The 15,603-nt window shown below is 38.2% G+C and overlaps 1 protein-coding gene across 4 annotated transcripts in view; it reads left to right on the top strand.

Annotated features, from left to right (window-relative positions):
- Positions 1-15,603, top strand: part of BICC1 (BicC family RNA binding protein 1) — a 301,081-nt gene that overhangs the window by 176,346 nt on the left and 109,132 nt on the right. For all 4 annotated transcript variants that reach the window (XM_068547506.1, XM_068547505.1, XM_068547507.1 and 1 more), the window contains one exon: positions 1,130-1,199. In XM_068547506.1, the coding sequence (XP_068403607.1) occupies positions 1,130-1,199 (70 nt within the window). The remainder of the gene's footprint in view (positions 1-1,129; positions 1,200-15,603) is intronic.

The raw sequence follows: 15,603 nt of genomic DNA, 5'->3' as shown, positions 1-15,603 counted from the left end.
TTGGCTTACATTTAAAAAAAACTTATGGTGGATTGCATAAGAATGCATCTGTGGGCTGCCAGGCCGAAACATCTGCTGCAAGCCCTTTGCTGCTGTGATAAAGGGGATTAAGTGAAGTATGATGCATGTTAACATGTTAACCATTTAGCCTTGTGCCCAGAACGTAACCAATACGGAGGTGCTTTTTATTAATTGCGCTGTTCATGCGTTTCATTGCCTTCACCATTAATTTGTTTAGTTACCTCTAAATCCATAAGTGGTAGTTGCTGTCATTTGCCTACTGATTTGTTCAGTTCTTTGCTTTTATTCATTTGTTGGGTGAATTTTATGTTCATGGTATGAAAGTAGACATTAAACTAGGCTAATTTAAGTAATAACAGTGGAGAAGAATGAAGGGTGAGCCTTTCTCGTTTGCTCATTTTTCTCACATTTACTGTCGACTTCCTTTGCTCTGCAGACGCCTGAATCACTTGTTCTTGGGCTTCAGCACGTTTGGGCCTCAAGTCCTTCTGGCTAGCGTTAGGTGTGTGTAACTGCAAAAGAACTGTGGCAAAAATGCCATTTTAGACGAGGCGAAAGATGATGGGACATGCAGCCTTACGACGTGGTTTCCCGTTTAGAGGCTTTTCATCAGTTTTAATGAAACACAAATGTGTCCAAAGCAAGTTAATTTTTTTTTTCCCCAGAAAAAAAACCCACTTCATTTAGTAAGGGCTAACCCACATCGTTTTGGATTACAAGGATCATGTTTGGTGTGTTGCAATCTGTTGGTGATTGCTTTATTCAGCACAAGCATCTCGGATGGTTTGGCAACAAGTTGGGTTAATTACTTGTTCATGTACTTTTTGGTCTCGTCTCTACGTTAAAATTTTGGGGCATCACAGAGAGGAACGCTGGGAGTAATAAAATATATGTGAATATTTCTAATAGATTAAAGGCTTATAAAAATGCATCTCTTTCCTTCCCCCAAGGTTTTTTTTTTTTTTTTTTTGCATTGTTTTAAAAGGAGATCATTTTGTTGCATCAACATGAGGCTAAGGACTTGAAAATAATTTTTCTCTCGGGAAAAAAAATCTGTAAATATAAGTTCTTAATTGAATCAATAATTTTCTCTTAATTTTTGCTACAGATCATGGAGGAAACAAATACGCAGATTGCTTGGCCATCAAAACTGAAGATTGGCGCCAAATCCAAGAAAGGTAAATCCTGAGAGATGAAGAAATTTTTGGTAATGGAGACTGCGGAATTCCTGCAGGTTTCCTGGGGAGAAAAATCAACCTTTACCCTTATCATATTTGTCCCCAAATATTTGCTAAATAGCAATATTTGGGGAGGATTATCATAATGAAAAATAATGTACAGCCTTTTATCCAACAACAGAATAATATTTTTAAGTATTCTGTTGTAATAGAAATGTTATTATAGAAGATATCGTGGCAACTTACGATTTCAAGGGTGACTCTTCATTCAGTGGCTGTGAATCATGGTCACTCTCTCCACATGTAATAATGTGTTTTCAACACATAAACTCCGACTGTGTACACTTTAGGCTTCTTGATGATGTACCGGATTTAACAGCTGATTATTTTCCCCTCCAATATGCTAGGAACTTAGATTTCCTTTTTTGATTGCTGCTTCTCCTCTTTGTCTGTTACACAGTGAAGAACACACTTGATTACTCTTTTAGGCCGAGCATTTCCCTTGTCTGGCCTTTCCTCTGCCTTAACCTAGAGGCCACTCACTAATGTGTGGATGGTCAGAAAGGGAAATACAGGACCCTTATTTCTTCCAAAATTACATAGTATTTTCTAATGATCTGCCAGTATATACTTTTATGGATAGCTTTTCTTTTTCAAGGATAACCTCAGTGTCAAGAAACTTTGTTGTGTATACTTCATTAAAAATGCATGTAGTCACTAGGAGATAACGGAAAACTATCACCAAGCAATTAAAAAAACAATGATTGTGTGAGCTGAGCATTATCTCTTGTGGTCTAGCTTTTTTGTTGTTGCTGTTGAGTTTTGTGTTTGCTGCCCCTTCTCCCTATGACTTTTATTGCTAAATGATACTAAACACCACAAGATTGGTCAATTTTCTTGTTTCTTTTCATCCAGATTGTCTTCTTTTAATCGCATTTTATTTGAGCTACTCATCACATGGAATGTAAATTATTTTGCAGTTCTTGTTATGAGTGTGGTTAACTGGACGACAGGGGACTGGAATTCCTACTGAAACTCTGACCTTGTTACTTTCTTATTTGTGACCATAGTGGCGAGGGAAAGGGAAGCTTATGTGCTAAACGGTGAACTTCCAAGTGGAATTCCCCAACTTTGTAGAAACCTTGCATTTGCTAAGTGCTATAGGTTATATTCTCAATTAATCTTCAGTGTGTTGAGATGTTTTATACTCATTATGCAGAAGGAGAAACTGCTGTTAGTGGGCTATCTACCTATTTGGTTGTTTGCTGCCGTACAAAAATCCCTGGCCGGCCACTCGAGTAAATTGGAACTTGAACATGAACTGGAGCCTTTCCCTGTTGTCAGGTATTTTTACTTAAAGAATGACATGAGCTTCATTACTAGCTTAATAAAAATGTAATTTGATCAGTCCCTAAAGAAAACCCCCTAGGAAACATGAATATTAAAACAATCCCAGATAATTTTGGATGGCTTATTCTCTTGCATTATCCATGCTACGGTTTTCCCCCCACTATCATGAGAAACTGAGAATTGATTCATTTGTTTTTAGTTTAAAATGTGGTTACAACTTCAGAGATGTTAGATAATACGGAGATGGATAGATTAAGATAATGTTTTAGTTTCCAGTCATTGACATATTAAACCCATTCAGAATGGCCAACTATATTCCACATTATGATTATATACTTTGCTTTGAAAATAAGAATATCTCAGCACTACATTTGAGGGCATTTAGCATAATTTCCACATGGTTAAAAGTTAACCTCTGGAACTGTGCCTAAGAATTGATCCCTCCAGGCCTAGGGCTACAGACATCATTTTATTTTTTATTATTTATGAAGTGCTATAAATGTACACAGTACTGTATGATGAGCAGAATGTGCCAGAAGAGAGAGGTGGAGCTCAAGGAAGAAAGAAAAAAATGAAAAGGTTTCCTCAGAGGAAATTACTGTTGAGAATTGACTTGAGTTGCCCTTATTACTTGAAGACGCAGCTGCTGAATCAGATATTGACTAACATCCCTGATATGTGTATTCCTATATTATTTTCTAAATGGTCTAATTCAGAGATGAAGTTTGTTTGACTACAATTCGTATTTAGTAAAAGTAAAATGAAAACGGCAGGGGGAATTTTAGAAGGTAATTATTTGCTCTTTCATCTGATCCTTTCTTATCTCTGAATGTTGTAGAGGAAAGAGTTAGTGGTCTTTATTTTAAGCCTTCTTCATTCCAAACTATTATTATTCAAGAGACCAAAGAATATAAAAGTATCTAGGGACTCATGCCATGTTTTGGATGATTATTCAATTCTAAATCCCATGGTGATGTGAAGGTTTAGAATATACAGATGATCCCTAGTGTGCCAGAGAGGCAATGCAGCCATCTGTTTGTGTTGTATTTCACCTTCTAGATTTATGATGGTTATTGGTTGAATATTTGAGCCTAGACAAACATTTTTCATGGCTACTGTTACCATAGTCTGTCCCCTTCTTTACCTTACTGGAATTAGTCCTGTGTTTTTCAAATAAACTTCTAGTAGTCCTGTCCAAACTGTAATTTTAAAGTCATCAATCCTTTATCAGAGCAGCTGTATGGCTCCTTTGGTTGATGTGCTGGTAGGATCCTGCCCGGCAGAAAGGCAAAAAGCCAACAGCCTGAATTTGACATCATTTAGAAACTTAAGATTCTTCTCTAGAGATTCTGGCTCAGTAAGTCTGGGGTGGGACTGGGAATCCATATATTCAACAAGTTCCCCTGGTGGTTGTTAAGGTTGAGTTTGGGAAACAAAAATCTCACCATCCAACATGGAAATATCATGATTTAGTCACTAAGGAGTCCATGCGTTCAGAAAGCAGTGGATGGAGGATGAGTGCTATTGAAAAAGAGGCAGAACTGTTTGAAGGTAAACTACTCCTGGAGTCCTCCTCTGCTCTCTTCCCCTATCTGCCCCTGCGATCAGGTTATATTCTGGTGCCCGGTTAAAATAAACATTTCATCTTTGGGGGGAAAAAAAAACCAAAACAGGCAGAATCCTTCAGCAGTCACTTCTCTTGGATAATGTCCATCTTGGTTTCGAAAGAACTGCACCTGCATGGATTCATTAATCTTAAGTTTCTGTCATCTTTGCAGTCAGTTAACGTGAATGAGTTTAGAACGATGATAACCTCATTGTTCATCGCCTGTGTGAAATGTAATTTTGGGTAACAGACCGTCTGGTGTTTGTCCCCTCCCTCTACCCCTCTTCCTCCCATGCCACCTTTCTCCCCCTTCCTTCTCCCCCTTCTCCTTCCCTTTCCCTTTCTTCCATTCCCCTTTAACCATACACTGGAAAAAAATGTACTAGGAACATTGTCATTTAGTAATAAGCAGGGCATTTTGGGGAAGTGCACATTTTATGATATAAACTCAGGGACTAAAGAATTTTTTTAAAAATTCCCTAGTATTTGAAATTATTGGGAGATCGAATCCTTATTAGAGTCAAAAAAGAACTAAGAAGTTAAGAGTCAGTATAATGGCATTTAAATAGGGAAGTCTAGGATTGTCTTAATGGGGGTCAGGGTCATGATGAAGAAAAATAAAGCAATACTTAGTATTTCTTCCGTATAACATAAATTTATTTTGAGTGGAAGAAAATAAAACTTTCCAACTGTTGGAGTCAGAATACTAGAACATTCTGCTTTCCATAGAAAGACCTGAGGTTTGTGCCTGTGAGAGCAGTATTTAAGAATTAAGGTGGGGACTTCCCTGGTGGTCCAGTGGTTGAAACTCTGTGCTTCCAATGCAGGGGGCCTGGGTTCGATCCCTGATCAGGGAACTAGGTCCCGCATGCTGCAACTAAGATCCGGCGCAGCTAAATAAATAAGTAAATACTAAAAAAAAAAAAAAAAAAAAGAAGAAGGTGCTAGGAGTTCCCTGGTTGCCTAGTGGTTAGGATTCCAGGCTTTCACTGCTGCGGCCCAGGTTCAGTCCCTGGTTGGGGAACTGAGATCAACAAGCCACATGATGTGGCCAAAAAAAAAAAAAAAATTAAGGTGTATAATACTGTAAGAGCTTACTAACAGAATAACTTCAGGCACTCATTAAAACTTTGAATGTTTTTCTGAATCACAGCCTATTTTAAAGTAAATGCAGCTTTACTGAAGTACAAATAATATTTTGAACAAGTTTGACTGTTTCGCCAAATACAAGCCCTGCCAAAGCTGCCTTAACAAATAGATAAAAGTGATTGGTAATGAGAATTTATCGCACTGGTATTATTGTGCTGCATGCTCTGTGATGTTAGATGAGTTTATTCTCTCAAATAAGGTAAACATTTTTCTTACAGTCTTCTTCTTGCTCTTAATTTGCTATCAGTCTCTTTCTTCTTAGACTGGCAAAGGTAGATGTGGCTAAAAATTGTTTAAAGTTTTATGCCAAATTCCAAATAACTAAGGTCAGCGTTAATGAAGCTTTATTGTCTTTTGTTCTGGGAAGAGTTGCCCTGCAGAGTTTAGCGATAGAAACTGTTGTCTGCAAGTGTTTCTCTTACGACGCTTTCGATGCCCCAAGACAGAGGGAATGAAAGGTGTTGACTGGGGTGCTTGATGTATCCTGTTTTGGAGGCCATTTGGCACCAAGTTTGGTCATTCTCTTCCTCCTAGAATAAACAAGAGGATCATCAAAATTCCATGAAGTTTTATTATTTTTGGTTGTCTTCCATCAGAACAAGCAATATCTAATACAAAATCTTAGCATGAGAAAAATTGTAGACTTTTCACTTTATTTTTTCCAGAGGAAAAATGTTTTGCTGAGTGTACTTAAACCTTTGTTGTGTGTTCACATTGGACTGGATAAGGATTTTAACGTGGTATTTATTGCTCAAAGGGCAGAGGGCAGAAAGGAGGCCTGGCATAGCATATGGACCACAGTATTTCCAGTGGTGGGTTGTGACCTATTAGTGTATCAAAAATTAATTTAGGGGTCACAACCAGCATGTAAATAAACCACTTCTAGATTAGAAAACATCAGAGTGTAAGAGTATTGTTTCATGAAACCTTTAGTCATATATGTCACTGTTTATATATACAAACAAATACACACATATATTACTAGGTCATGATGTAAAATGGGTGATAAAGGTCAAAGAACATTGTTCTAGGCAGTTAGTTCCTCAGAGGGTAAAGAGTACATGCATTTTGTTCATCACTATGTTTCCAGCACCGTAACCGGTATACAGTTGGCGATTGGTCCCTCAGCTCAACTCAGTCGTGGGTATAGTGGAACTATGTGTAGAGATGGGTATGTATATCACTAAGGTGTATTGTGTAGGGAAAAGATTTAGAATCACAGTCTTCACAGAGGAGTGGCATTCACTATTCAGAAAATTACTGACTAATAATTTTGGAAAGAAACTTAAGGAAAATGATCTGATGGTTGTCACTCATGGGACCCTTGAATGAGTAAAACTCTGGTACTGTTCTTAGTGGGTGTGTAAATGAGACTTAAGATGCAGCCTCCTGGTTGTCTTCCAGACCAGAACTGTTCTGATTGTGGTTATTTTAATTAGGATTTGGTTATGTAATTGATACATCAGTAGTAGTATTGACTACTACCATTTGTTGAGACCTGCTGGGGCCAAGCACTCTGCTAAATATTTTACATATGTAATCTCATTTACTGGTCGGAGCAACCCGTGAGTTAGGTGGTGATAGTCTCATTTTACAGGTGAAAAAACTTAAGGTACATGAAGGTCAAATAACTTGCTCAGGGTTTGACAGTTAGTAAGTAGCAGACTACAGACTTGAACTCAGATCTGTTGTCAGAACCCCACATCCAAATGACTGTACTCTAATGCCTTTTCTCACCCACAACCTGGGGGAGAAAATACCTTTCTTGATGCCTTTTTTTTAATTCCAGGGTGTTCTCTCATGTAGCATCCCTTTGTCAACCGTTTCCAAGAATAGCTGATTATAGTCGGTAATAACAATCAGTTTCATAATGCCTCAGTCCTTGGGAATTCCAGAGGCTTGAAGATGGGCTAAGTTTAGCATGTCTTTACTCGTATAGATGACACTTCAGTTTTCAGGGCAGTTAGACCTGACAGTTAAAAGAAAATATGAAGGGAATTCCTTGGTGGTCCAGTGGTTAAGACTCAGTGCTTCCACTGCTGGGGCCTGGGTTCGGTCCCTGGTTGGGGAACTAAGATCCCAGAAGCCATGTGGTGCAGCCAAAAACAACAACAGCCCGCCCCGTGAAACCGCTCCTAGCTGTGTGCATGTAGAAAAATGCCTGCTTCTGAATTTTAACTTGATATTTCCTGCCTTCATGTGCTATTTCCTTAGGAAGAGACTTTCTGATTTGTCATTAAGCTAAACAACTTCGAAGATGGATTTGAAAGGAAAATAAGCTCAGAATATGTTATAAATTGCTTGGGGGGTTTTTGCTTGCCTTTTTGCTTTCCATCTTTGATAGTAATTTCTACGACCTGTCCAGGAACCTTTGTATTTCTGCTGGGTAGAAAGATTTTGTACTTTACATTTTTGCATATTGTTGATGTGACTCACCATCAGTTGGTGAATGCTAATTAGGGACCACGAGTAGGAATTCAGCCAAAGAGCTGAAAACGTTGTATGCAGTGTACTAATAGTCTCTCTGGTTAGAGAGAGCATGATGTAACTAGGACCTCTCAGAGGAGGATAGAGCCCTGGGGTATTTCTAGTTCTTGAAGCTTCCAGTATACTTAAACAATAAAAGGCTTATACAAATTAATATGTATTTTAAATATACAATTTGTCAGTATATATCTCTTTCTACATGAATAACCTCATTTGTAGATAGTACAAAACATCCAAATATGAGATCCTTTCTGATCCCGTGTGCTTTTGACCTACAACATACGCACACATCATTTCACAGGTGAGATGATTCATGCTCTGTGACATATTATCAGGACTCAGGACCTGAGCTTGGGTTCATTTCTTTCTTTCTTTTTAATTAATTAATTAATTAATTTTATTTTTGGCTGCATTGGGTCTTTGTTGCTGCGTGCGGGCTTTCTCTAGTTGCGGTGAGCGGGGGCTACTCTTCGTTGTGGTGCATGGGCTTCTCATTGCGGCGACTTCTCTTGTTGCGGAGCATGGGCTCCAGGCACGCAGGGTTCAGTAGTTGTGGCGCGCGGGCTCAGGAGTTGTGACTCACGGGCTCTAGAATGCAGGCTCATTAGTTGTGGCGCATGGGCTTAGTCGCTCTGCGGCATTTGGGATCTTCCCGGACCAGGGCTCGAACCCGTGTCCCCTGCATTGGCAGGTGGATTTTTAACCACTGTTTCACCAGGGAAGTCCCTTGGGTTCATTTCTTGATCTCTAGCTGGTTCCCTTATCTTCCCTTCTGAAGGCCCCAAGGATTAGCTTACTTGCTCATCTTATAACTGCCGCAGGCTAGCTGCTCTTTCCAGTCTTTTCTCTCTTTCCTGTACCAGGGCCAGAGAGGAAGATGGTTTTAGCTTTTCAGCTGTCCTCTCAAACCTGAAATAAGCAAATACACCTGATGGTTTTTTAGAAAGATATTTTTCATTAACTTAGTAAGGAAACAAATTTGGAGTAGAATGATGAGGTTAGAAAGTTAAGTGGAAAAGTGAAAGCATTTAAAGAATAAGACAAACCAGAGACTGGGAGAAAATATTTGCACAAGATACATTGGCTATTACCCAAAATGTACAAAGAACTCAAATTAGGAAATGAACAGCCCAATTAAGAATAGGGTAAAAGACCAGAACATACACCTCACCAAAGAAGATATACAGATAGCAAATAAGCATATGAAAAGATGCTCAATATCAAAAAAAAAAAAGATGCTTAATATTATATGTCATTAGGGAATTGCAAATTAAACTACTGCACATCTGTTAGGATGGCTGCAGTCCAAAACACTGACAACACCAAATGCTGCTGAGGATGTGGAGCAACAGGAACTCTCATTATAATGCTGGTAGAAATACAAAATGGTACAGCCACTTTGGAAGATGGTCTGGCAGCTTCTTATAAAACTAAACATAATCTTACTATACAGTACAGCAGTTGTACTCCCTGGTATTTCCCCAAATGAGTTGAAAACTTATATCCATGCTAAAACCTACACACAGATGTTTATAGCAGCTTTATTGATAATCAAACTTGGAAGCAACCAAGATGTCCTTCCGTAGGTGAATGGATACTGCCAGACAATGGAATATTATTATTATTATTATTATTATTTTTAAACATCTTTATTGAAGTATAATTGCTTTACAATGGTGTGTTAGTTTCTGCTTTATAACAAAGTGAATCAGTTATACATATACGTATGTTCCCATATCTCTTCCCATGGAATATTATTATTAACTGTGGTACTGCCAGACAATGGAATATTATTCAGTACTAAAAAGAGATGAGCTCTCAAGCCCTGAAAAGACTTTGAGGAGTTTTAAAATGAGTATTAAATGAGTATTAAAATGAGTATTACTAACTGAAAGAAGCGAATAAGACATACTGTATGATTCCAACTATGTGACATTTTAGAAAAGGCAAAATTGTGGAGACAGTAAAGAGATTAGTCGTTAGTATTTGCTAGGGGCTTGCGAGGAGGGAAGGATGAATAAGCAGAACACAGAGGATTTTTAGGGCAGCTAAACTGTATGATCTAAAATGGTAAATACATGTCATTATACATTCATCGAAACATTATACATTCATCAAAACCCACAAAATGGGTTTTGATGTCGATGTGATGTTGACGGTGGGGGATGCAGTGCCTGCGTGTGGCGAGGGGCAGATGGCAACTCTGTGCTTTCCATCAGTTTTGCTGTGAACCTGAGACTGTTCTAGAAAATAAAGTCTTTATTAAAAAAATAGTCCTAGATATTGGGCACAACACTTTATAATCAGCATTTTAAAGTGTATTATATGCAAAGATAATGTTGTATGAGCAATAACTCCTTAATGTATAAGTTTAAAAGCACCGTGAAATCTCTTAAGAACCAGTGAAAAGTTTTGTAAAATAAAAAAAAGAAAGTGAGAAGGATGATTAAATGGTAAATCACACCTTTTTGTTCCCCAGAAGGTGACTGGAGCCAAGCCATGATCTTTCTTTGTGACCTCTGTCTCCTGGGGAGCGCTCCTTTTCCCTCAGTTGTCTTCTTTTCCTGAACAGATGTTTTATTTTTATTATTATTTTTAAATTAATTTTTATTGGAGTAGAGTTGATTTACAATGTTGTGTTAGTTCCTGCTGTACAGCAAAGTGAATCAGTTATACATGTACATATATCCACTCTTTTTTAGATTCTATTCCCATATAGGTCATTACAGAGTACTGAGTAGAGTTCCCTGTGCTATACAGTAGGTCCTTACTAGTTACCTATTTTATATATAGTAGTGTGTATATGTCAATCCCAATCTCCTAATTTAAGTTTGTTTTCTACATCTGTGACTCTATTTCTGTTTTATAAATAGGTTCATTTGTACCCTTTGTTTTTGATTCCACATGTAAGTGTTATCATATGATATTTGTCTTTCTGTGTCTGACTGACTTCACTCTGTGATAATCTCTAGGTCCACCCATGTCGCTGCAAATAGCATTATTTCATCCTTTTTAATGGCTAATATTCCATTGTATATATGTACCACATCTTCTTTATCCATTCCTTCTTCAATGGACATTTAGGTTGCTTCCATGTCCTGGCTATTGTAAATAGTGCTGCAATGAACATTGGGGTGCAGATGTTTTAAGTCCATTGCCTTTAGTGAAGAAATTGCTATCCCAGGATCCTTTCTAACTACAGTTCTTTTTTCCTTGTTAAACCCTATGAGGAGGAAGAGAAAAAATGTTTGTCTACCTTGTAATGGGCCTTGTTCTAGGTGTGTTATCTCTCATAATCCTCACGATAACCCTATATGAATGACCTTATTATCCCTATGATACACGCGAGTAACTGATGGAGAGGTGGTATAACTTGTTCAGTGTCATACGTAGAATTTGAAATGATGGAGTTAGGCCATAAACCTTGATTTCACAGTTCAAGGTAATTCCCTCCACTCCCTAAGCCTGAGCATAGGTGCTCATGATGAGTCTGGTCACCAAAGGAATGAAGATTCACCAGCACGTTCATTTGGGGAAACCCAGGTTGAGAATATGTTTCTTAACTATCTCTTTAGGAAGAAATGCAATCCTAACTCCTTATACCCACATTTTAGAAGCTTGCTGGATGTCCATCTTTAAAATTTTTTTCAACCTAGATTTTTTATTTTTCTTTGTGCTTTTTGCAGTATTTTTCCTTCCTTGTCTCCTCTTTTAAACCCCATTAATGGTTTTAGTAGGATTTGCATAAAATAATTATCTGGAGTAGTGGTTCTCAAGGTGGGATGGTTTTATGCCCCAGGGGACGGTGTGGAACTGCCGAGATAGGTTTGGTTATCACATCTGAGAGGTGGTGCTACTGGCCTCTGGTGGGTAGAGGCCCGGGATGATACTGCAGCACACAAGACAGCCACCTACAACAAGAATTATTTGATGCAACATGTCAGCAGCGCAAGGCTGAGAAACGCTGAGCTTAGAGGAGCAGGCGTGCTATTGGGAGACAGCTCTCTGCACAGCCCTGGATTCTTTTTTATTATTTTGTAATTTATTTTTATTTTAAAAATTTTTACTGGAGTATAGTTGATTTACAATGTTGTGTTAGTGTCTGCTGTACGACAAAGTGAATCAGTTATACATGTACATATATCCACTCTTTTTTAGATTCTTTTTCCATATAGGTCATTACAGAGTATTGAGTAGAGCTCCCTGTGCCATACAGTAGGTCCTTATTAGTATCTGTTTTATATGTAATAGTGTGTATATGTCATTGCCAATCTCCCAATTTATCCGCCCCCTCCTTTCCCCCTTGGGAACCATAAGTTTCTTCTCTACATCTGTGACTCGATTTCTGTTTTGTAAATAGGTTCATTTGTACCATTTTTTTAGATTCCACATATAAGCGATATCATATGATATTTGTCTTTCTCTGTCTGACTTCCTTCACTCAGTATGACAATCTCTAGGTCCATCCATGCACTGGATTCTTACTAGACCATTTCATGCAGCCCTTTGCCTTGTGTAACTGGTTTCCTTTTGCAGCATTGGAAACGGGATAGTTGATCTATATTAGTGACTCCTGAAGAAAGGGCATACGTACGTAACAACACAGTGACTCCTGAAGAAAGGGCGTACGTACGTACGTAACAACATAGGTGAAGCGACGGAATTTCAGTAAGAGAGATAAAACATGGTAAGGGGGCCAGCCTGTGCACTTTAAAAGCTAGTTTGCAGTCAAGTTTGAATTATATAGTTTGTGCAACTTGCACTGTTTGTTTATTCTCCATGAGTGTTTCAGCCCAAGTTTCAAGTTGTGCCTGTAGCTCCGGTGCTGGGGGATGGGCCAGCCGCCCTCCCAGTTCCTGCTGTCTGTGTCTTCCACTCCTCCTTTCTGGAACGCGTGGTTGTGATAACTGTGACAGTTGCTAAGGTTTTATGACCATATTTGAACACCACGATGGTGCCATATGCTCCTAACTTGGCCTGGAGATGGGCACCAGATTTTGATGGTTTCCCAAGCCATGTGTGGCATCTCCCTGGCTTTCCTCTGTCAGTCACGGCACTGCTGGACAGAACTCGGTGACGTCTGTCAGGCCTGTCAGTAGCAAATAGATTATTTTCAAGAAGACTTTTGCAGTTGCAAACATGACCGAAGTACCATGTGGCATTTCTCATAAGCTAAGGAAAACAACATCATAGTGGCAGCCTCACTTCTTCAAATGGTCTTTCTGTGGCACTAAAACATGCTTTGTGGCTTATTATAACATTTTCATACAAACCTTGGTACTAACAGACGTTTTTATCAGAAGATATCAGAGAGATTTCAGGAATGAGGAGTTACATTCTCTTTATATCTTGTTGCCAGAAATTACTCTTTTTTTTTTTTTTTTCTTTTAAAGACACCAATTGTACTTGAACATTTGTTACTTTTTTAAAATTTATTTATTTTTGGTTCTGTTGAGGTCTTCGTTTCTGTGCAAGGGCTTTCTCTAGTTGTGGCAAGTGGGGGCTGCTCTTCATTGCGGTGCGCGGGCCTCTCACTATCGTGGCCTCTCTTGTTGCAGAGCACAGGCTCCAGATGCGCAGGCTCAGTAGTTGGGGTTCACGGGCCTAGTTGCTCCGCGGCATGTGGGATCTTCCCAGACCAGGGCTCGAACCCGTGACCCCTGCATTAGCAGGCAGATTCTCAACCACTGCGCCGCCAGGGAAGCCCCTAGAAATTACTCTTAAAGCAAATATGTCTTGCCCGAAATAAAAATAAAATGAGAACACAGCATACGTATGTTTTTGGCTATTTGGTCTATGCAGAGTTATATATTATCACTTTATGAAAATGGGCTCATTCTATACACACAAGCATTTTTGCAATGGGACTTTTCCTCTTAAAAAATAAGAGGATGTCTTCTGTGTAGGCACATAAATGGTAATATTCTTTTTTTGTAGTGGTATGAAATGCCATTGTGTGTATGTGGGGTATGGATATATCATAATGTGTTTTGACACATCTGTTTTAATAGACTTTGGCCTATGTTCTTTTTTTTTCCTACAATGAATGTCAGATTTATTTGTCCATTTGTACAGGCTTTTTTGTTGCATAAATTCTTATAAGCAGAGTTCCTAGGCCACGGGCAATGAGCAACTTTGATAATTTTTAGGATTGCCATCTTGTCCTCCCAATGACTATTGAACTCCTACCAGAAGGGACTGGCTTCTGGAAAGGAAACAACTCTTCCCTCCCATCTTCAGGCAGCCTAAATAGTGAAAAATACATTGTCTCATACACTTCCTTAATTAACAGAAAAGGTAAGCATGTTTCATCTGTTCATGGAACACTTGTTTGTATTATTCTGTGAATTGCTTGTCCTTACCTTTTGTTGGTTGATTCATATCATTTACTTATTCTAGTGAGTAGTTCATCTTTTCTTTCTAATGAAATAAAGACCTTTAAATTGTTTTTTCTACTTGGAAATTTAAGATTACTTATGCTTCTCTCTAACTGTAGTGTCCAAATGGCTCATTTCTCACTATTAATATTTATTTACAGTAATTCATGGATCATGTCTATTCAAAACTAGAAAGAAATGAATTGACCTTAAGTAGTAATAATGTATTAATTTTTGAAGGACTGTACAAAAGTATGCATGAACTTTTAAGACATTGGATTTCCAAAGTAAACTATTTAAAGATTGGATTGTCAATATTAATAGCATGGAAATTATATAAATATATAGATATGCTCACACATATATACACACATACATATAGATATATATTTATGTATGTATATGGATGTGTGTGTGTTATTTGGCAAGGCATGAGAAATAATTATAATATTATTCAAGAAATCATTGAACTCCTGAGTTTTCTTGGTGTATCAGAAATAAGACCCAGTAAGTCATTTGCCTGTATTTGCATGTATTGAGCTTTAGTTTTGTATTTTAGTGGGAAAAGTTTCTGAAAATTTTTCCATTCCCCCTTACATTCAAGGGAAGGACACCTAAATATGTTATTTTGGATTGACTTGTATTCTGTTTCTACACTGTCTCCACTTTTAGAGTGGGATCCATAAATAAGAGTATTTAGGTTTTGGAAAAATTTACTTCTTCAACCTTCAGTTGACTTAACAGAACTAAAGTCTCCTTATGCATTGCATTGTTTCAGAAGTGCCCCTTTGCTTTCTTTGGGTGGTCCTCACTCTTTCTCAAATCTGATACAGCACCAAGGAGTCCAGATTTATTTCACTTAGCTGGGAGATATATATGAACTCAGCAAAGTGAGGCTGAAGAAAGGAAAAAAGACTTTCAGGCACTGAGGATATACATGTTTGAGATCAAACTATATGCCCCTATTTCCTTTGCTTTCACCATCAAGTGGGTATATTTTAATCTAATCCTCTTGGGTTTTCTCCCTAGGTCAATGCCAAATCGATTTTTACACCATAGGCAAGTTATGTAACGCTTTCTCTTTCCACACCTGCAAAATGTAGTATCTGTATAGTCTAGGTTTGGAAATTCATTCGAGTTCATTGCAGAATTTTTAGTTTTCAGTAAAGTTTTTTTCAGCCACATTGACTTATGTTCTGTTCCCCAACCCATTAAGCCATTTCACACCTTTGCATCTGCTGTGTCTGCTGCGTCTCCACCCTTTGTTTTCCAACCGGTCAACTCCTAAGTAAGTCATCCTTCCACATCCATCTCAGATGACATGTCTTCCTGGAAAGCTTCATCTACACTCCAGATGCAGTTTATACTCAGTTCCCTACGCTAAGTCAGTACCTTATGCATTTTTACATTTTGGCACTTTCCAGGCTTGTGTTGT

The sequence above is a fragment of the Eschrichtius robustus genome, chromosome 7, assembly GCF_028021215.1.
Source record: "Eschrichtius robustus isolate mEscRob2 chromosome 7, mEscRob2.pri, whole genome shotgun sequence".
NCBI classification, from domain to species: Eukaryota; Metazoa; Chordata; class Mammalia; order Artiodactyla; family Eschrichtiidae; genus Eschrichtius; species Eschrichtius robustus.
This window is presented reverse-complemented; position numbering and strand designations above follow the sequence as displayed.